Source organism: Phocoena phocoena, chromosome 3 (assembly GCF_963924675.1).
Source record: "Phocoena phocoena chromosome 3, mPhoPho1.1, whole genome shotgun sequence".
Taxonomy (NCBI): Eukaryota; Metazoa; Chordata; class Mammalia; order Artiodactyla; family Phocoenidae; genus Phocoena; species Phocoena phocoena.
Window position 1 is genome coordinate 158,791,603 of NC_089221.1, and position 24,580 is coordinate 158,816,182.

General features: G+C 37.6%; 1 protein-coding gene across 2 annotated transcripts in view; it reads right to left on the reverse strand.

Moving 5' to 3' along the window:
* NLRP3 (NLR family pyrin domain containing 3) overlaps nt 1–24,580 on the reverse strand; it is a 51,000-nt gene that overhangs the window by 2,353 nt on the left and 24,067 nt on the right. For both annotated transcript variants that reach the window (XM_065873244.1, XM_065873245.1), the window contains 2 exons: nt 1,581–1,751; nt 905–1,075 (listed from right to left, as the gene is read on the reverse strand). In XM_065873244.1, coding sequence (XP_065729316.1) covers nt 905–1,075; nt 1,581–1,751 — 342 coding nt within the window. The remainder of the gene's footprint in view (nt 1–904; nt 1,076–1,580; nt 1,752–24,580) is intronic.

Sequence of the window (24,580 nt, forward strand, 5' to 3'; positions counted from 1 at the left end):
GGACATGTGAAATTTGGGAGGATTATTAGACATCCAAGTATAAAGGTGAGACAAGCATTTGAACATGGAATTCATGGCGATATGAACTGGGGGGAGGGGAACAGCACATATATGATAAAACCAGAAGACTAGACTATGATGTAAACAAGGGAGAAAGTGTAAAGGAGAAAACTTAACCCAGTGATTGAGTTCTGGGGATTCAGTATGTAAAGGTCAGAATGATGAAGGGATGCCAGAGGAGACTGAGCAGAAACAGTCAATGTAGTAGGAGAAAATCCAGAGGAAATTGTGTTGGCCCTAAAACCAAGTGAAAGAAATGTCTTTAGTGGAGACTGTGATCGTCAGGGCTGACAGAAGTTATGAAACTAATTAGGAAGCTTTTACTAGCGAGATAATGTGTACCTCAGTGATATCATTGATGATGGAAAGGAGCCAACGGTCCTAACACCCTGAAGACAGGCCCAAGTTTATGGAATTTCTAATCTTGATGTTTCTGGAGCACTTTCTATTTAGAAATTCTCTGAAACAAGACCAACAACACCCCTACTACGCAAGGACCTTTGCAATAAGGATGACCCATGGACAGGTCTAGTTCTACAAAGTATGATACCTTGCACAGAAATACAATTCTCTTTGGCTATTTTTCACTGGGACTTGTGTTTCTTTCAGGAATATGGATGAAAGGTCTTTTCACACCCAAATGAACCTTGATTATTCTAAATGTCTGGATGAAATTGAATACGTAGTTCATGACTCAATTATTGCATACATGTATAAATCTGCAACTGGCCCAGGCCCAACCTCACCCAGATTGCAAATGAAGCCAACCTGGATTTTGCAAACTGGCCAACTTTTCCTTAGCAATAGGAGCCCTGCCACACAAATCTCTACAGAGCACACTTACTTCAGGCATTTCAGGAGGCAGCCCTGCTGTTTCAGCACTTCACAGAGTAGCATGACCCCCAGATCACCCAGGTCATTGTTGCCTAGGCTCAACTTTCGCAGGCTCTGGTTAGAAGTCAGAAGTGTGGAAAGACCCCAGCAGCAGTGTGACGTGAGGCTGCAGTTGTCTAATCTGCAAGAAAGAAGGTGATTTCAAGAAAATGTCCCCTTAAATTATCCTCCACAGGTCTTCCAGATCTTAGCCTGCAATATTTCAAATGCAGGAAAGGCTCAGGATTAACAAGCTTGGAACTGCCTTATGTGCCAAGGGTTATCATTCTCTCCTCTTCAGATGTGAATATTTTTTCCAGTCTACTGGATTTTGCAGTTCAAATGATTAACAGCAGTTTATGAAATGATTTTTCCCAAATTCTGTGTCTCCCCCCAAGATTTTCCTAAAACACTAGTGCCATACCACCCCCACTCTTTTGTGGTAGAGAGATTTATGGTGAAAGGAACTTCAGTATTTACCTTTACACCATCTAAAAGTACAGGTCCTCCTAGTCCTATAATCCTGTAAGAAGCCAAGCCCAAGGAAGACTCTCAGATATAGATGATCTCATCAACATTCCCCTCAACTATCCCCTTCCCTGTAGCCACCATGCATTCCCATCACTGTAATAAGCTCAGAGACTTACTCCAACACCTGAAGCTTGCAGTGGGCATGTAAGAGTCCCTTACAGAGTAGCTTGACCCCCACGTCTCCAAGAGCATTGCCCCGTAGGTAAAGGTGTGTGAGATTCTTGTTTGTGCTGAGCACCGAGCACAGAGCTACACAACCACCTGACGTAATGCCAGAATTCACCAACCTGTAGAAGGAACAGGGAGAAGAATCCTCAGTGCCCAGACTTCCTTGAACATTGCACAGCTGTCTCAACACAGGAACTTCATTTTATCTGAAAAGCTTCATGCTTCAACTTAAAGGCCAGCATCTTGGATATAATCTGAGGAGAGCAAGACTCCCTATCTCTTGCCCCATAAGAGAGACAAATGATTTCTTAGCAGATGCTTTCCTGGGATCAGCAGGAGAGACAGAGCAAAAGCAAACTGATCTGCATTCCCTCCACATTCCTCCTTCTTACACGTATTCCCTCTGACCATACATGTTCCTCACTACCACTTCTTCCAGAAAGACATCCCAGATTGTCTCTTACTAATAATTCTCATTATTATTATATTAACACTGCAGAGGCCTACCTTATTTGATTCTTATACCAACCAAGCAAGGTGGCCGTGCAGCTGTAACTATTGAATATTTTCTACAGATTAGAAAGCTGAAGCTCATCAAATCATGTGTTGCTTTTAAGGTCAAAGAGAGTATTTGGTAAAGAGGGGACCCAGACTTACACCTTCTAGAGCTATCCCCTGCTCTATTGGCCCTTCTGTCCATTGCACACTAACTTCTGCGTTTTAAATGGCCTCTCAGAGTACAAAGCCTTAGGTTTGCATTATTTGCAGTGGAACTAAGATTTTTGATGTACTACTCTTGGGTCAAGTTGAGAATATACTATCACCCAACAAGAGCATAAGGGCTCTGAAATGGAGAGCTGTGTCACTCCTGCCTAGAAGCTCAGAGAGTAATATACAGTATACAGAAAGTCACATGTGTTAGGCCTTCAACAAAGCTTTGATTTAAGAATATCTCATGTGGTCATATTTCTTTCTTAACAATGACATGTTTTTAAGTTCCAAGGTGCCTTAGAATCAGAAAAAATAGAAATACAGAAAGAAGTGGTTCAGACAGCATAGCATGAACAGATGACCAAAAGGAAATAGAAATAATTATCCATCTGCTAGTCTCCATCTTCCCAGTCAAGAATGAATCACAACAAAAAAGACTGAGTAAGCAAGACAAAGAGGGAAACGAATCCCAAGAGGTATGAACAAAAACAACTGAGTGGGTTATAGTAAGTTCTTCTTTCTAGCTAAGGGAATTTTATCAGAGGATCTTCAGTGAACATGCAGAAGGGATTTTCAGGATTTCTGGCTGTCATAGACTGAATGTTTGTAGTCCCCACTCCTCCAAATTTCATATGTTGAAATCTTAACTCTCAATGTGATGGTATTATTGGGTTGGCCACAAAGTTCATTTGGGTTTTTCTGTAACATCTTAGGGAAAAATCTGAAAGAACTTTTTGGCCAATCCAATGGAATGTGGGGGCTTTAAGACGTGATTAGATCTTGAGGGTAGAATCCTCATGATGGCATTAGTGCCCTTTTAAAAGAGACCTCAGTGAGCTGCTTCCCCACTATAACCGTGTGAGAACACAGCAAGAGTGGCTGTATGCAAGCCAAGAATAGAGTCCTCACCAGGAACCAGGTGATCTACAGGCACCTTGGTCTTGGATTTCCAGCCACCAGAACTGTGAGAAATAAATGTTTGTTGTTTGAGCCACCTAGTCTATGGTATTTTTGTTACTGCAGCCCAAATAGACTAAGACACTGGCAAGGATGAAGACCATTCCAGAAGACTAGAGATGGTCCTCAAAAAGGAAAAGAAAGAATATTTTGAAAGTTACAGAATAGTAAGATTTACTACTATTTCCAGAAAAGGGCTAAAAAGTTTTAGCAACAGCTGTTTGAGGAGAAGTGAAGTGGCAGCAATTACAAGTAGATAGGGTGGTTTTGTTAAGAATAAGTCACATGGGGATTATCAAAATGTTGGTAACCACTGAGACTGAGCGATGGGTACATAGAGTACATAATGAAATGTTTAGAAAAATTAAACAACCAAGCCCTACCAACCAAACCACTAGATTAGAAGAATGTAACCAACACCATATATCTTGGTTTCACCCAATCCATTCGACTCAGATCTACATTTACTGAACATAGATGTCTTTCCATGTACTATACTGTTACTGATTTTTTAAAAATTTACTAATGATATGTCTCATGTCACAAAAATGTCTCACAAAGAAAATTGAGGAAGAAGATTTAACATTTATTGAGTATCTACTAACTGCTTGGCTGTATGATGATGACTTTAAATAGGATTACTTCATTGAATTATTACAAAACCAAGATGCACGTGTTGTCTTTATATCTATTTCTAAATAGAAAAATGGAGGATCAGAGAAATCAGTTGAAGAATAAGAAGGAGTTTTCTAGATGGTCAGTAGGAATGGGAGAGTAAGGGTAACCCTCAGGCAAAAGGAAAATGGTATGCAAGGGTGAGGAAGGGTGAAAGAGTGGGCCAGGTTCTTAGAACTAAAACTTCAGTATGACTCAAAAGAGTGAAAGGTGTGGTAGGCAAGAGAGAAGAAGCAGCAATCTAGGGCTGATCAGGGATAGCCTTGTGTGCCAAGCTAAGATATACCAAATTTACCCTGATTTCAAAGGAGGACATTTGAAGGTTTTTTGAGCAAAAGCCCAGTATTATCAAATTTGCATTTCAGAAAATTCCCTCTGTTGTTATGTAAGAGGAAGATGAGAGGCAGAGGAAATTGAAAGTAAACACAAGATAAGAATTAGCCTCCGTTTACTTGTCAGCTCTCTGGAAAGTCCCACTATTCAACAAGGCAGAATAGAGAGGGCAAGAAAAAGGAGAGGGGTGGGAAAAAAGTTACAAGAAATAAAGAATTTTGCAAATGCTTAGTGTGTGATGCTTGTGTAATATTGTGGAAGGGGCAGGGGCAATATGCAGCCAAAGAGAAAGACCTAAAATTCAGGAAAAGAAATGTTGGATACCTAACAAGATATAAAATGCCTAAAAGTTTTGCCTCATTAATTCCACTTGTAGGTATATGTCTGAAAGCAAATACACACACATAAAGTTGTATATATAAATATGCTTGCTGCAGAGTTATTTGTAATAGTGAAAAAGTAGAAACTCATCCAAAGGTTCATAATTCAATGAGCAGCTAAATATATTACCATAATGTATAGTATAGAGCATTATGCCGAAATCTGTAGATCTGTATATACCAGCATGGCAATGTGTCCACAATAAATGAAAAAAGTAAATCATGGAAAAGTGGTATCATAATGATTCCAGTTTGGATAGACAGAGTGTTTGGGGTTGAATCATGTCCCCCAACATTTCATATGTTGAAGTCTTATACCCCAGTACTTCAGAATATGACCTTATTTAGAAATAGGGTCATCGAAGATGTAATTAGTTAAAATGAGGTCATTAAGGTAAGCCCTAACCCAATATGACTGATATCCTTATAAAAGGGAGATATTTAAACTCAAAGATAGACACACACCAACACAGTGAGAACACCATGTGCAGATGAAGGCTAAGACTGAGGTGATACATCTATAAGCCAAGGAATGTCAAAGATTGCCGGTAAACCACCAGAAGCTGGAAGAGAAGTATGGAACATATTCTTCCTCACAGCTGTCAGAGGAACAAATCCTGCCGACACCTTGATCTTGGACTTTTAGCCTCCATTACTAAGACAAAATAAATTTTGTTTGGAACATTTTAACAATAGCAGAACATTCTTCTCAAGTGCACATAACGTTTTCTAGGATAGATCATATGTTAAGCCACAAAACAAGTCTTAGCAAATTCAAGAAGATTGAAATTATACCAAGTATCTTCTCAGACCACAGTGGTATGAAACTAAAATCAATAACAGGAGGATAATAGAAAAACTCAAAAATACATGAAAATTAAACAATGCTCTTCTGAACAACCAATGGGTCAAAGAAAAATTATAGGGGCAATAAAATATCTTGAGTCAAAAAAAAATTAAAAACAACATACCAAAACTTATAGGATGCAGGAAAATCATTTCTAATGGGAAAGTTTCTAGCCATAAATGCATACATCAAGAAAATTGAAAGATCTTAATTAAACAACTAACTCTACACCTCAAGGAACTAGAAAAAGAGGAGTAAACAAAGCCCAAAGTTAACAAAAGGAAGGAAATAAAAGATTACAGCAGGACTTCCCTGATGGCGCAGTGGTTGAGAGTCCGCCTGCCGATGCAGGGGACATGGGTTCGTGCCCCAGTCTGGGAAGATCCCACATGCCATGGAGCAGCTGGGCCTGTGAGCCATGGCTGCTGAGCCCACGCGTCTGGAGCCTGTGCTCCACAACGGGAGAGGCCACGACAGTGAGAGGTCCATACCACAAAAAAAAAAAAAAAAAAAAAAAATTACAGCAGAAATAAGTAAAATAAAAAGTAGAAAAATAAAAGAAAAAAATAACAAACTAAGAGTTGGACCTTTGAAAAGATAAACAAAATTTACAAACCTTTAGCTAGAAACCTCCCCCCCCCAAAAAAAAGGAGAGAGAGAAAGAAAACACAAATCAATAAAATTATAACCCAAAGAGGAGACATTAAAACTGATATCACAAAAATACAAAAGCTCGTAAGAACTGCTATAAACAACTGTAACAAACTGGACAACCTAGAAGAAATGGAAAAATTCTTAGAAACATACAAGCTACCAAGAATGAATCAGGAAGAAAAAGAAAATCTAACCAGATTAATTACTAGTAAGGAAATTGAATCAGAAATAAAAAAAAAAACTCTGAGCAAAAAAAAGGTCCAGGACCAGATGGCTTCACTAGTGAATTTTATTAAACATTTAAAGAAGAATTAACACCAATTCTCCACAGATTTTCCAAACCTCAAAAAGGAGAGAACACTCCCTAACTCATTTTATGAGGCCAGCATTACCTTGATATCAGATAGGACACTATAAGAAAAGAAAACCAGAGACCAATTTCCTTGATGAATATAGATGTAAAAATTCTCAACAAAATACTAGTAAACTGAATTCAGCAGCACATTATAAGAATCATGCAGGACTTACCTGGTGGTCCAGTGGTTAAGAATCTGCCTGCCAATGCAGGGGACACGGGTTCAATCCCTGGTCCAGGAAGATCTCACATGCCGTGGGGCAACTAAGCCCATGCACCACAACTACTGAGCCTGTGCTCTAGAGCCTGCGAGCTGCAACTGCTGAGACCATGTGCCACAACTACTGAAGCCTGTGTGCCTAGAGCCTGTGCTCTGCAATAAGAGAAGCTACTACAATGAGAAGCCCATGCACTGCAATGAAGAGTAGCCCCTGCTCACTGCAACTAGAGAAAGCCCATGCGCAGCAATGAACACCCAGCACAGCCAAAAAAAAAAAAAAAAAAAAAATCACATGACCACCTCAGTAGATGCAGAAAAAGCATTTGACAAAATTCAACATCGGTTCATGATAAAAACCCTTAACAAATTAGGTATAGAAGGAACATACCTCATCATAATAAAAGCCATATATTACAAGCCCACAATTAACATCATACTCAACAGTGAAATTTTGAAAGCTTTTCTCTATAATCAGAAACATGACAAAAGTGCCCACCTTCCCCACTCCTATTCAACATAGTACTGAAAGTCCTAGCAAGAGCAATCAGGCCAGAAAAAGAAATAAATGTATCAGAATTGGAAAGGAAGAAGTAAAACTGACTCTACAGATGAAAATCCTAAAGACTCAACCAAAAAACTGTTAGATCTAATCAATGATTCAGTAAAGTTGCAGGATACAAAATCAACATACAAATGTCAGTAACATTTCATGTAGCATTGGTGGTATAGTGGTGAGCATAGTTGCCTTCCAAAAGCCAGTAGCATTTCTATACACTAATAACATTATATAAAAAAGAAATAAAGAAAACTATCCCATTTACAGTAGCATCAAAAACAATAAAATACTTAGGAATAAACTTAATGAAAGAGGTGAAAGATCTCTACACTGAAAACTATAAGACATGGGTGAAAGACATTTAAGAAGACACAAACAAACGGAAAGATATCCCTTGTTCATGTATTGGAAGCATTAATATCACCAAAATGTCCATACTACTTGAAGACATCTACCGATTCAATGCAATCCTTATCAAGACTTCACTGGAATTTTTCACAGAAGTAGAAAAAACACTTCTAAAATTTATATGGGTGTGAATAAACAAATAAACATTTTCAAAATTATAAAAAAAAATTTATATGGAAACATAAAAGACCGAGAATAGCCAAAGTAATCCTGAAAGAGAAGAACAAAGCTAGAGGCATCATACCTCCTAATTTCAAAGTATATTGTAAAGCTATGGTAATCAAAACAGTATCATAGTGGCATAAAAACAGACAATAGACCAATGGAACAGGATCCAGAGACCAGAAATAATTCCATGGATACGCCATCAACATATATTTGATGAGGAGCCAAGAATACTCAATGGAGAAGACAATCTCTTCCATAAATGGTGCTGGGGAAATTAGATATTCACATGAAAAAGAATGAAACTAGACCCCTTTCATACATCACTCACAAAAATCAACTCGAATAGGATTAGAGACTTAAAGATAAGACCTGAAACCATAAAATTCCTGGAAGAAAATATAGAAAACAAAGCTCGTTGACATGGGTCTTAGTAATGATATTTTTTTAATATGACTCCTAAAGCATTAGCTGCAAAATTAAAAATAAACAAATGGGACTACATAAAACTAAAGCTTCTGCATAGCAAAAGAAATAATCAACAAAAGGAAAAGGCAACCTACAGAATGGGAGATGATATTTGCAAATCATGAATCTGATAACAGGTTAATATACAAAATGTAAAGAACTCATATAACTCAATAGCAAAAAAGCAAATAATCCAATTTTAAAATGAGCAAAGGGCCTGAATAGATATTTTCCAAAGAAGATATTCGAATAGCCAACGGGTACATGAAAAGATGCTCAACAGGACTACTCACCACGGCAATGTAAATTAAAACCACAATGAGATACTACCTCATGTCTATTAAAATGACCATCATCAAAAAGAAAAGTAATAACTATAGATAACACTGCTGTATGGTATATTTGAAAGTTGTTAAGACAGTAATTCTAAAACATTTTTTGTAACTATATGAAGTGATGGATATTAACAGTGGCAATCATTTTGCAATACATGTATGTCAAGTCATTATGCTATACACCTTAAACTTATACAGTGCTGTACTTCAATTATATGCCAATAAAATTGAAAGAAAAAAAGTAAAAATAAATGTTGCTTAAGCCACTCCTCTTGTGGTACTTTATTACAGTAGCCCTAGAAAACCAATACACAGAGTGTATTAAGATGGATGGGTAGATGGACAGATAAATGGATGGATGATTGTTCATGTATAACAAAATGTCTGGAAGTTTGCTCATCAGCCTGCTGTAAATGGTTCTCTCGGGAAGTCAGCTGAAAAGGAGCTTTCAATTCTTACTTCATGTATTTGTATTATTTAACATTTTCACACTAAGCATGTATTACTTTTGTAATTAGAAAACTCACAAGCAGGACTTCCAGTTTCCAGGCCAGCATGTAGAAAGCTTAGAAGTTGCCATTCCGTCCTAACAACAAGGTAAAAGCTGAACAAGCTGACGAATCAACAATACTTCTTAAATCCACGAGAAGTATGGCCACAACACAATTTGCTGCCCCCAAAATTGGGGAGACACAGAGGCAAATACAAAGAATCATAACTTCCTGAAACCCATGAGCTTAAACCTCTGAGGGAATCAGTGCCCAGGGAGGAAAACCTGAATTGTAATTGACAAATAAATAAAGGCTAGTTTTTTGACAAGTCTGAACAATAAAAACACCAGAGGACCCCGTCATAAGGGGACCTGCATACTTTTGTGAGTTTTACCTTCAGGAGCTCAACCAAGTTCTCACATTAAATATCAGGGGAAAATCCCTCTGTGCTTCCAGTATGGGGAGGAGTAAAGGAACCATTTTAAAATACAAGCATACGTCAGAGATATTGTCAGTTCGGTTCCAGACTACTGTAATGAAACAAATATTGCAACCAAATTAGTCACACGAAGTTTTTGGTTTCCCAGTACATATAAAAGTTATGTTTACACTGTACTGTAGTCTATTACGTGTGCAATAGCAATATGTCTAAAGAAAACAATATGCATACTTTAATTTAAAAATACTTCATTGCTAAAAAAATGCTAACCGTTGTCTGAGCCTTCAGTGAGTCATAATCTTTGCTGGTGGAAGGTCTTGACTCAGTGTTGATGCCTGCTGACTGATCAGAATGGTGGTTGCTGAGGTTTAGGGTGGCTGTGGCGATGTCTTGAAATAAGACAACAGTGAACAACAAGGTCCTACTGTAGAGCACAGGGAAATATATTCAACATTCTGTGATAAACTGTAATGGAAATGAACATGAAAAAGAATGTATACATATGTATAACTGAGTCACTCTGCTGTACAGTAGAAACTAACACAACATTGTAAATCAACTACACTGCAATACTTTTTTTTAAAAAGACAACCATGAAGTTTGCCATATTGATTGACTCTTCACTTGAACACTTAGAAGAATTGTAGGGTTATTAATTGGCCTAATTTCAATATTGTTGTGTCTCAGGGAATAGGGAGGCCCACTGAGAGGAAGAGAGATGACACAGGAACAGCCGATCTGTGGAGCAGTCAGAACACACACCACATTTATCGGTTAAGTTCACCGACTTATATGGGGGTGGTCTGTGGTGCCCCTAAAACAGTTACAATGGAACCATCAAAAATTGCTGATCATATGGATCACCATAACAAATATAATAATAATCAAAAAGTATGAAATACAGCGAGAATTACCAAAATGTGACACAGAAACACAAAGTGAGGAAATGCTATTGGAAAATGGTGCGAATAGACTTGCTCAACACAGGGTTGCCACAAACCTTCAATTTGTAAAAATTGCAATGTCTGTGAAGCACAATAAAGCAAAGATCAATAAATTAACGTATGCCTATATACCAGAAAACTCTGTTCTTTTCAACAATACTTGTCTTCAGGAGAAAATAGTTGCCCAAAGCCTAACTTGCTGGGATATTGTTAGTCTAACTGATCTTAGGGAAGGGAAATACTCAGCTTCAGCCTACTCTAGGTATCCTGTTCTGCTAAGAACGGGGGAAAAAAACTGAGAAGCAGTTGAAAAGCACTGAGAATTAACAGTCCAGAGGTATAAATTCACTAAAAGACTGAAACCTAATCATAGGATTATAGAATGCTTCAACTCTTCTCACACTTCACTACCACATTACTAAAGTTCTATTTAGAGTAGTTCCCGCTACACAGTACATCATGTCCAGGATTCAAGAAGAAGTTACAAAACAGTTTAAAAGGCAAAAAATAAAGGTTGAAGAAACAGAGGAAACATCAGAACCAGAGTCAGATATGGCAGGAATGTGAACTTATCAGACCAGGCATTTAAAATAATTATAACTAATACCCTAAGAGCTCTAACGAATTAAGTAAATAGCATGGAAGAACAGACAGGCAAAGTAATCAGAGAGAGGACCAGTCTCTCCCAACAGGAAACCTGCACAAGCCTCTTAGACAGCCTCCTTCACCAGAGGACAGACAGCAGAAGCAATCAATCCTGCAGCCTGTGGAACAAAAACCACATTCACAGAAAGACAGACAAGATGAAAAGGCACAGAGCTATGTACTAGATGAAGGAACAGGATAAAACCCAAGGAAAACAACTAAATGAAGTGGACACAGACAACCTTCCAGAAAAATAATTCAGAATAATGATAGTGAAGATGATCCAGGACCTCGGAAAAACAATGGAGGCAAAGATTGAGAAGATGCAAGAAATGTTTAACAGAGACCTAGAAGAATTAAAGAACAAACAAACAGAGATGAACAATACAATAACTGAAATGAAAATTACACTAGAAGGAATCAATAGCAGAATAACTGAGGCAGAAGAATGGATAAGTGACCTGGAAGACAGAAGGGTGGAATTCACTGCTGCAGAACAGAATAAAGAAAAAAGAATGAAAAGAAATGAAGACAGCCTAAGAGACCTCTGGGACAACATTAAATGCAACAACATTTGCATTATAAGGGTCCCGGAAGGAGAAGAGAGAGAGAAAGGACCCAAGAACATATTTGGAGAGATTACAGTCGAAAACTTCCCTAACTTCCCTAAGATAGCCACCCAAGTCCAGGAAGCTCAGTGAGTCCCATACAGGATAAACCCAAGGAGAAACACACTGAGACACATACTAATCAAATTGGCAAAAATTAAAGGCAAAGAAAAATTATTGAAAGCAGCAAGGGAAAAATGACAAATAACATACAAGGGAACTCCCATAAGGTTAACAGCTGATTTCTCAGCAGAAACTCTACAAGCCAGAAGGGAGTGGCATGATATATTTAAAGTGATGAAAGGCAAGAACCTACAACCAAGATTACTCTACCCAGCAAGGATCTCATTCAGATTTGATGGAGAAATCAAAAGCTTTACAGACAAGAAAAAGCTAAGAGGATCCAGCACCACCAAACCAGCTCTACAACAAATACTAAAGGAACTTCTCCAAGTGGGAAACACAAGAGAAGAAAAGGACCTACAAAAACAAACCCAAAACAATTAAGAAAATGGTCATAGGAACATACATATCAATTACCTTAAATGTGAATGGATTAAATGCTCCAACCAAAAGACACAGGCTTGCTGAATGGATATAAAAACAAGACCCATACATATGCTGTCTAAAAGAGACTCACTTCAGACCTAAAGACACATACAGACTGAAAGTGAGGGGATGGAAAAAGATATTCCATGCAAATTGAAATCAAGAGAAAGCTGGAGTAGCTATACTCATATCAGGTAAAATAGACTTTAAAATAAAGAATGTTACAAGAGACAAGGAAGGACACTACATAATGATCAAGGGATCAATCCAAGAAGAAGATATAACAATTACAAATATATATGCACCCAACATAGGAGCACATCAATACATAAGGCAACTGCTAACAACTATAAAAGAGGAAATCGACAGTAACACAATAAGAGTGGGGGACTTTAACACCTCACTTACACCAGTGGACAGATCATCCAAAATGAAAATAAATAAGGAAACAGAAGCTTTAAATGACACAATAGACCAGATAGATTTAATTGATATTTAGAGGACATTCCATCCAAAAACAGCAGATTACACTTTCACCTCAAGTGCGCACGGAACGTTCTCCAGGATAGATCACATATTGAGTCACAAATCAAGCCTCAGTAAATTTAAGAAAACTGAAATCATATCAAGCACCTTTTCTGACCACAACGCTATTAGATTAGAAATAAACTATAGGAAAAAAACCCATAAAAAACACAAACACATGGAGGCTAAACAATACATTACTAAATAACCAAAAGATCACTGAAGAAATCAAAGAGGAAATCAAAAAATACCTAGAGACAAATGACAATGAAAACATGATGATTCAAAACCTATGGGATGCAGCAAAAACAGTTCTAAGAGAAAAGTTTATAGCTATACAAGCTTACCTCAAGGAACAAGAAAAATGGCAAATAAACAATCTAACCTTACACCTAAAGGAACTAGAGAAAGAAGAACAAACAAAAACCAAAGTTAGCAGAAGGAAAGAAATCATAAAGATCAGAGCAGAAATAAATGAAATAGAAACAAAGAAAACAATAACAACGATCAATAAAACTAAAAGCTGGTTCTTTGAGGAGGTAAACAAAATTGATAAACCATTAGCAAGACTCATCAAGAAAAAGAGGGAGAGGACCCAAATCAATAAAATTAGAAATGAAAAAGGAGAAGTTACAACAGACACCACAGAAATACGAGGCATCCTAAGAGACTACTACAAGAAACTCTATGCCAATAAAATGGACAACCTGGGGAAAATGTACAAATTCTTAGAAAGGTGTAACCTTCCAAGACTGAACCAGGAAGAAATAGAAAATATGAACAGACCAATCACAAGTAATGAAATTGAAACTGTGATTAAAAATCTTCCAACAAAGAAAAGTCCAGGACCAGATGGCTTCACAGGTGAATTCTATGAAACATTTAGAGAAGAGCTAACACCCATCCTTCTCAAACTCTTCCAAAAATTTGCAGAGGAAGGAACACTCCCAAATTCATTCTCTGAGGCCACCATCACCCTGATATCCAAACCAGACAAAGATACTACAAAAAAAGAAAATTACAGACCAATATCACTGATGATTATAGATGCAAAAATCCTTAACACAATACTAGCAAACAGAATCCAACAACACATGAAAAGGATCATACACCATGATCAAGTGGGATATATCCCAGGGATGCAAGGATTCTTCAGTATATGCAAATTAATCAATGTGCTACACCATATTAACAAATTGAAGAATAAAAACCATATGACCATCTCAATAGATACAGACAGAGCTTTTGACAAAATTCAACATCCATTTATGATAAAAACTCTCCAGAAAGTGGGCATAGAGGGAACCTACCTCAACATAATAAAGGCTATATATGACAAACCCACAGCAAACATCATTCTCAATGGTGGAAAATTGAAAGCATTTCCTCTAAGATCAGGAACAAGACAAGGATGTCCACTCTCACCACTATTATTCAACATAGTTTTGGAAGTCCTAGCAATGGCAGTCAGAGAAGAAAAAGAAAGAAAAGGAATCCAATTTGGAAAAGCAGAAGTAAAACTGTCACTGTTTGCAGATGACATGATACTATACATAGAGAATCCTAAAGATGCCACCAGAAAACTACTAGAGCTACTCAGTGAATTTAGTAAAGTTGCAGGATACAAAATTAATGCACAGAAATCTCTTGTATTCTTATACACTAATGATGAAAAATCTGAAAGAGAAATTAAGGAAACACTCCCATTTACCATTGTAACAAAAAGAATAAAATACTTAGGAATAAACCTACCTAAGGACACAAAAGACCTGTATGCAGAACACTATAGGACACTGATGAAAGAAATTAAAGATGACACCAACAGATGGAGAGATATACCATGTTCTTGGATTGGAAGAAGCAATATTGTGAAAATTACTATACTACCCAAAGCAATCTACAGATTCAATGCAATCCCTATCAAATTACCAATGGCATTTTTTACAGAACTAGAACAAAAAATCTTAAAATTTGTATGGAGATGTAAAAGACCCAGAATAGCCAAAGCAGTCTTGAGGGGAAAAAACGGAGCTCGAAGAATCAGACTCCCTGACTTCAGACTATACTGCAAAGCTACAGTAATCAAGACAATATGGTACTGGCACAGAAACAGAAACATAGATCAATGGAACAAAATACAAAACCCAGAGGTAAACCTATGCACCTATGGTCAACTAATCTATGACAAAGGAGGTGAGGATATACAATGGAGAAAATACAGTCTCTTCAATAAGTGGTGCTGGGAAAACTGGACAGCTACACGTAAAAGAATGAAATTAGAACACTCCCTAACACCATACACAAAAATAAACTCAAGATGGATTAGAGACCTATGTGAAAGACTGGACACTATAAAACTCTTAGAGGAAAACATAGGAAGAACAGTCTTTGACATAAATTACAGCAAGATCTTTTTTGATCCACCTCCTAGAGTAATGGAAATAAACACAAAAATAAACAAATGGGACCTAATGACACTTAAAAGCTTTTGCACAGCAAAGGAAACCAAAAACAAGATGAAAAGACAATCCTCAGAATGGGAGAAAATATTTGCAAACAAATTAATGGACGAAGGATTAATCTCCAAAATATATAAACAGCTCATGCCGATATTAAAAAAACAAACAACCCAATCCAAAACTGGGCAGAAGGCCTAAATAGACATTTCTTCAAAGAAGACATACAGATGGCCAAGAAGCACGAGGAAAAGTGCTCAACAACACTAATTGTTAAAGAAATGCAAATCAAAACTACAATGAGGTATCACCTCACACCAGTTAGAATGGGTTTCATCAGAAAATCTACAAACAACAAATGCTGGAGAGGGTGTGGACAAAAGGGAACCCCCTTGCACTGTTGGTGGGAATATAAACTGATACAGCCACTATGGAGAACAGTATGGAGGTTCCTTAAAAAACTAAAAATAGAATTACCATATGATCCAGCAATCCCACTACTGGGCATATACCCAGAGAAAATTGCAATTCAAAAAGACACATGCACCCCAATGTTCATTGCAGCACTATTTACAATAGCCAGGTCATGGAGGCAACCTAAATGCCCATCAACAGATGAATGGATAAAGAAGATGTTGTACATATATACAATGGAATATTACTCAGCCATAAAAAGGAATGACATTGGGTCATTTGTTGAGACATGGATGGATCTACAGACTGTCATACAGAGTGAAGTAAGTCAGAAAGAGAAAAACAAATATCGTACATTAACACATATATGTGGAACCTAGAAAAATGGTATAGATGAACCTGTTTCAGGGCAGAAATTGAGACACAGATGTAGAGAACAAACGTATGGACACCAAGGGGGGAAAGCTGAGGTGTGGTGGGGGTGGTGGTTTCATAAATTGGGCGATTGGCATTGACATGTATATAGTGATGAGTATAAAACTGATGACTAATAAGAACCTGCTGTATAAAAACAAAAACAAAAACCTGAGCCTAGGGGCTTAGGGGAGGGATGGAGTGGGAGGTTGGGGTTAGCAGATGTAAGTTATTATATATGGAATGGATAAACCACAAGGTCCTACTGTATAGCACAGGGAACTATATTCAGTATCTTATGATAAACCATAAAAAAAAAAAGTAAACAGAAAGATGGAAATTCCAAGAAGGAACCAAAAAGGAAAGCTAGAGATTAAAACAACAACAAAAAAAACCCAAAAAATAATAATACTGTAACAGAAAAGATGAATGCCTTTGATGGGATTATTAGTAGACTGGACATAGCTGAGAAAAGAATCTCTGAGCTTGAGGATATCTTAATAGGAAGCTCTAAAACTCAAAAGTAAATAGAAAAAAAGATGGAAAATAAAACCCAGAATATCCAAGAACTGTGGAATAACTAACTATAAAAATTGCCATATGAGTGTAACACACATATAATGGAAATACCAGAAGGAGAAGAGAATGGAACAGAATAATTACAGGAAACAAATATGACCAAAAATGTTCACTAAGTTAATGTCAGATGCCAAATCACAGATCCAGAGAACACCAAGCAATATAGATACCAAAAAAAATGGAAAAAAAAAAAAACTACAGCTAGGCATATCATTTTCAGAACACAAAAAATCAAAGGTAAAGGAAAAATCCTGAAAGAAGCCAGAGGGAGGAAAATACCCTTTCTGTTTAGGAGCAAAGACAAGAATTACAACTGACTTATTCTCAGAAATCATGCAAACAAGAAAAGAAAGGAGTAAAATATTTAGTGTTGAGAGAAAAAAAAATCCTAGAATTTTGAACCCTGTGAAATTAGCCATCAAAAATGAATATTATTCAGCCTTTGTTTCTCATACAAACAAAAATTGAGGGTATTTGTAGCCAATAGAACACCTTGCAAGAAATGAAATGTTACTTTAAAAAGTTCTTTAGAGAGAAGGAAAATAATATACGTCAGATGTGCATAAAGAAAGGAAGAGCACCAGAGAAGGAACAAGTGAAGGTTAAATAAAAACTTTTATTTTTCTTATTCTTTTTTTTTTTTTTTTTTTTGCCGTACGCGGGCCTCTCACTGTTGTGGCCTCTCCCATTGCGGAGCACAGGCTCCAGACACGCAGGCTCAGCGGCCATGGCTCACGGGCCCAGCTACTCCACGGCATGTGGGATCTTCCCAGACCGGGGCACGAACCCATGTCCCCTGCATCGTCAGACGGACTCTCAACCACTGCGCCACCAGGGAAGCCCTATTTTTCTTATTCTTAATTGATCAAACAGATAACATCATGTTCAAAATAATAGCAACAATGTATTCAATGATTTATATTTATGTGTATATATATCCTTATATATAAATTTAATGAATGACAGCAATTATACAAGAGACAGAAAGGAGGAATTAGGATTACTGTGTTATTATAAGGTATTCATACTGTGAAGTGCCATAGGGTTATTTGAAAGTAGACAGATTAGTTGTAAATATGTATTACAAACTCTGGAGCAACCACTAAGAAAATTTTTTTGAAAGTAAAATGGAGGGAATCCTGGCTGTCCAGTGGTTAGGACTCAGCACTTTCACTGCCATGGGCCCAGTTCAATCCCTGGTTAGAAAACAAAGATCCTGTAAACCGGGCAGCACAGCCAAAAAATAAAGTATGACAGATGTGCTAAGAAAAGAGACAAAATGGAATTATATAAAAGGTCCACTTAAAGTCACAAAAGGCAGAAAAAGAGATGAAGACAAAAATAAGATAAAAGAACAAGAGCAATAAATGGAAAATGGGAACAAATATGAGATATTAATCCAATAATGTCAATAATTAATTTATCAATGATCTAAATAAATCAATTAAAAGGTATCAGAGAGTGAACAAAAAATAAGACCCAACTGTTTATTGTCTACAAGAAATCCACTTTAGGACTTCCCTGGTGACCCAGTGGTTAAAAATCCGCCTGCCAATGCAGGGGACATGGGTTTGAACCCTGGTCTGGGAAGGTCCCACGTGCCGTGGAGCAAATAAGCCCGTGCTCCACAAGTACTGAGCCTCCGCTCTGGAGCTTGCAAACCACAACGACTGACCCCATGCCACAACTACTGAAGCCCACGCGCCTAGAGCCCATGCTCCACAACACGGGAAGCCACTGCAATGAGAAGCCCGTGCACCACAACGAAGAGTAGCCCCTGCTTGTCTCAACTAGAGAAAGCCCACACACAACAAAGACACAACACAGCCAAAAATAAATAAATATATATATACATATATATAAAAGAAAACCAGTGAATCTTGGGCTTTCCTTGTGTTGCAGTGGTTAAGAATCCACCTGCCAATGCAGGGGACAAAGGTTCGAGCCCTGGTCCGGGAAGATCCCACATGCTGCGAAGCAACTAAGCCCGTGTGCCACAACTATGGAGCCTGCGCTCTAGAGCCCACGAGCCACAACTACTGAAGCCTGCATACCTAGAACTGGTGCTCCGCAACAAGAGAAGTCACCGCAATGAGAAGCCCACGCACCACAAGGAAGAGCAGCCCCACTCAACAGAACTAGAGAAAGCCTGCACGCAACAACGAAGACCCAATGCAAACAAAAATAATTTAAAAAAAAAAAAAGAAAGAAAAAGAAAATCAATGAATCCAAAAGAATCCTGAAAAGATCAATAAAACTGATAAATTTCTAGCCAGGCTAATGAAGAAAAACAAAGAGAGAGGACACAAATTACTAATATCAGAAATGAAAAAAGGGAAATCTCTACAGTTCCCCAAAATATTAAAAGGATAATAAAGGAATCCTACAAACAATTCTATGTGCACAAATTTTATAAGTTAGACGAAATGAACCGATTCTTTAAGGACAAAATTTCTCAAAACTCAAACAAGAAGAAATAGTCTGACTAGAACTTTATCTATTAAAGAAATTGAATCAATAATTAACAAACTTCCAAAAGAGAGAGTACTAGACACAGATGGTTTCACTGATGAATTCTAATAAATGTTTAAGGAAGAAATTTTACCAATCCTCTACAACTTCTTTCAGAAGAGAGAAGCAAAGAGAACATTTCCAAACTCATTCTATGAAGCCAGCATTATAAATATCTCTTATGAGCAAAGGTGCAAAAATCCTCAAAAGAATATTACCAAATTGAATCCAACAATGTATAAAAAGTTATATACCATGATCACATGGAATTTATCCCAGGTATTCAAGATTGAATTGACACTTGAAAATCAATTAATATAGTCCATCACATCAACAGAATATAGAAAAACTTGTATGATCATATCAATAGATACAGAAAAAGCATTTGACAAAATCCAACACCAATTCATGATAAAAGTACTCAGCAAACTAGGAATTAGGAAAACTTCCTGGACTTGTTTTAAAAAATCTACAAAAAAACTCTACTGGTAACAGCATACTTAAAGGTAAGGAACCTGAAGTTTTCCCACTAAGATTAGGAAAAAAACAAGGATGTCCCCTCTCACCACTCCTTTTCTTCATCAGAGTAGAAGTCCTAGCTTATGCAATAAGACAGCAAAAGGAAAAATAATAAAACGTATACAGATTGGGAAGAAAAAATAAAGCTGTGTTCACAGAGGACATGATCTTCCATACAGAAAATCTGAAAGAACTGACAAAAGAACTCCTAGAATGAAAAAGCAATTTCAGCATGGTGGCAGGATATAAGGTTATGAGGACACAGGGAGGGGGAAGGGTAAGCTGGGATGAAGTGAGAGAGCAGCACTGACACATATACACTACCAAATGTAAAACATATAGCTAGTGGGAAACAGCTGCATAACACAGGGAGATCAGCTTGGTACCCTGTGACCACATAGAGGGGTGGGATAGGGAGGGTGGGAGGGAGGCACAAGAGGAAGGGGATATGGGGATATGTGTATACATATAGCTGGTTCCGTTTTGTTATACAGCAGAAACACAACATTGTAAAGCAATTATATTCCAATAAGGATGTTAAAAAAATGTGGTATATATATATAATGAAATACAACCCATCCATAAAAATAGAATGAAATAGCGACCTGGTGGTGCAGTGGTTAAGAATCTGCCTGCCAATGCGGGGACATGGGTTCAATCCCTGGTCCGGGAAGATCCAACCTGCCATGGAGAAACTAAGCCTGTGGGTCACAACCCTGAGCCTGCACTCTAGAGCCCATGGGCCACAACTACGAGCCCACGTGCCACAACTACTGAAGCCCACGTGCCTAGAGCCTGTGCTCCACAACAAGAGAAGCCACCGCAATGAGAAGCCCGTGCATCTCATCGAAGAGTAGCCCCACTCACCGCAACTAGAAAAAGCCCACACGCAGCAATGAAGACCCAATGCAGCCAAAAATTTAAAAAATAAAGAATGAAATAATGCCACTTGCAGCAACAGAGATGGAACTAGAGATTGTCATACTAAGTGAAGTAACTCAGAAAGAGAATGACAAATACCATATGATATCACTTACATGTGGAATCTAAAATATGACACAAATGAACTTATCTATGCAACAGAAATGGAGTCACAGACATAGAGGATAGACTTGTGGTTGCCAAGGGGGAGGGCGTTGGGGGGATGGAGTGGAAGTTTGGGGTTAACAGTTGCAAACTGCTATATATGGAATGGATGGACAATGGGGTCTTACTGTATGGCACAAGGAACTATGGTCAATATCTTGGGACAAACCATAATGGAAAAGAATATTGAAAAGAATGTATATATAAATATATGTATAACTGAATCACTTTGACGTGCAGCAGAAATAAACACAACATTGTAAATCAACTATTTTAAAAAAAGATGTGGTACATATATACAATGGAATATTACCCAGCCATAAAAAAAGAATGAAACAATGCTATTTGCAACAACATGGAGGGATATGGAAATTATCATCCTAAGTGAAGTAAGTCAGACAGGAAATACAAATATCATATGATATCATTTATATGTGGACTCAAAAGAAAAAAATGATACAAATGAACTTATTCACAAAACAGAAACAGACTCACAGATTTGGGAAACAAACTCATGGTTGACAAAGGGGAAATGGGGATTAACATATACACACCACTATATATAAAATAGATAATCAACAAGGACCTACTGTATAGCACAGGGAACTCTACTCAATATTCTATAATAACCTATATGAGAAAAGAATCTGAAAAAGAATGGCTATATGAATATGTATAACTGAATCACTTAGCTGAACACCTGAAACTAACACAAAATTGTAAATTAACTATAATCTAATATAAAATAAAAATTTAATTTAAAAGAATCCATCCCTTTCCTATACTAGCAATGAACTAGTAGAATTTGAAATAAAACACAATACCATTTATATTAACACCCAAAAAACTGAAACATTTTAACCAAGCAGGACCCTATGAGGTCTTCCCAGAATAGACCTACACCCACATCCTCCACCTGCCTTTTGTCTGAAGAAAAACTTTAGTCAAAGAATAAATTTAATCAGAGAAATGAGAAAATGCAGAAAGAAAGGAAAACAGTCAAGCAAGACAAAATAATAATACTTTAGTCATTAAACAAAGTCAAGGACCTTTAGTTCTTCCTCAAGGATTATAGATATTATTCTGAGCCATGTCCGTTGAGCTGTTTTGCAGAAACTGAAACCCCCACTAGGTGGAAGAAGTTAACTGTATGTTGCCCACAAGTGCGTAGACCCCAGACCATTTGGAACCAGAAGGTTGATGATGCTGACTCTTGATTACCTCACCACCAACCAATCAGAAGAATGTCCACAAGCTGACCACGCCCTGCTCCTTGAACACTATAAGGCTCCTTACTACACCCTCCAGTGTGGGACTCACAGTTCTGAGGACATTAGCCCACTGTGGCCCCCTTTGCCTGGCAAAGCAATAAAGCTACTCTTTTCTACTTCATCCAAAACTCTGTGTCCACATTTTTATTCAGTGCAGGTGAACAGAGGCCGAATTTCAGCAACAATACTTAGGTATAAATCTAACAAAATATGTATAAGATCTACATAAGGAAAACTACAAAAGCCTGATAAAAGAAATCAAAGAACCACATATAGGGACAGATATTTCATGTTCATGGATAGGAAGACTCGATGTTGTCAAGATGTCAGTTCTGCCCAACGCAATCTATAGATTCAATGCAGTCTCAATAAACTTCCCAGCAAGTTTTTTTGTGTGTGTGGATATTGACAAAATGATTCTAAATTTTATATGTAGAAGCAAAAGACCCAGAATAGCCAACAAAATAGTGAAGGAAAAGAACAAAGTTGGAGGACTGACACTATTCAGCTGAATGACCTACTGTAAAATAACAGTAATGAAGACAAAAGAATAGACAAATTGATCAATGGAACAGAATAGAGAGCCCAGAAATAGAGGAACATAAATATAGTCAACTGATCTTTGACAAAGGAGCAAGGGCAAAGATAAGTCCTTTCAACAAATGGTGCTGGACAACTAGACATCCACATACAAAAACATGAATCCAGACACTCATACTCTTCACAAAAATAACACAAAAATTAACTCAAAACAGACCTAAAGGTAAAACACAAAACTATAAAACTCCTAGAAGATAACATGTGAGAAAATCTAGAGGACTTTGGGTTTGGCAATGACTTTAGTTTGGCGATGATCAAACTCATGATCCAAGAAATAAATAATTGATAAGTTGGACTTTATCAACATTAAAATTTTCTTCTCTGAGAAAGACACTGTCAAGAGAATAAAGAGACAAGCTACACTGGGAGAAAATATTTGCAAAAGATATATCTGATAAAGGACTGTTATCCAAAATATACAAAGAACACTTAAAACCCAACAGTAAGAAAAGAAAAAATACAGTCAAAAAATGGGCTAGGGTTTCCCTGGTGGCACAGTGGTTGAGAGTCCGCCTGCCGATGCAGGGGACACAGGTTCGTGCCCCGGTCCGGGAAGATCCTACATGCCGCGGAGCGGCTGAGCCCGTGAGCCATGGCCGCTGAGCCTGTGCTCCTCAACGGGAGAGGCCACAACAGTGAGAGGCCCGTGTACCGAACAAAAACAAACAAACAAACAAAACAAACAAACAAAAAATGGGCTAAATGCCTTAACAGACACCTTATCAAAGAGGATATACAGATGGCAAATAAACTTATGAAAATATGCTCCACATCATATGTCATCAATGAAATGCAAATTAAAACAACAATGAGATACCACCACATACATATCAGAACAGCCAAAGTCTGATACACTGAAAACACCAAATACTGGCAATGATATGGAACAGTAGGAGCTCTCATTCATTGGTGGTGGGAATGCAAAATTTTATACCCACTTTGGAAGACAGTTTTTCAGTTTCTTACAAAACTAAATATTTGTTACCATATGATCCAGCAATATCACTCCTTGGTATTTACCCAAAAGAGCTGAAAAGTTATGTCCATGCAAAAGCCTGTACACAGATGTTTATGGAAGCTTTATTCATAATTATCAAAACTTGGAAGCAAACAAGATATCCTTCATTAGGTGAATGGATAAATAAAGTGGTACTTCCAGACAATGGAATTGTATGATATTCTGTTTAAGGCAAAATTATGGAGACAGTAAAAAGATCAGTGGTTACCAGGGATTAGAGGTGAGGGTGGGATGAATAGACCAAGCATGGAGGATTTGGGGGTCAGTAAACCTACTCTCTGTGTTACTACGATAGTAGATACATATCATTATACAATTGTCCAAACCCACAGAGCATACCAAATGAAGAGTGAACCTAATGTAAACTATGAACTTTGGGTGATTATGATATGTCAGTTAGGTTCATCAGCTGTAACAAATGTACCACTCTGGGGGGTGATGGTGATAATGGGGGAGATTATGCATATGTGAGGTAGGGGGCATATGAGAAATCTCTGTATCTTCCTCTCAATTTTGCTGTAGCTAATTCCCCTCTAAAAAAGGTCTATTTAAAAATAGAAAAGCACAAGAGCAACATCTAGGTTTAAGATCTGTTTGGGGAGCCACCTGTATACAGGTTGTTTTCGAAGCTGAGGGGCATATGAGAGTTCCCAGAGAGTGTAGAAACATTTAGTGAAAAAGAAAACCAATCGTGAAATCCCCAGACCACAGGAAGAGAAGTCAATGCAGAAGCCAGAGAAGCAGAAGCCATAAAATTAGCAGGAAAAACTGAGCAGTGCCCTAAAAACAAGAAAGAAGGGTTTAAAGGAGGAGAT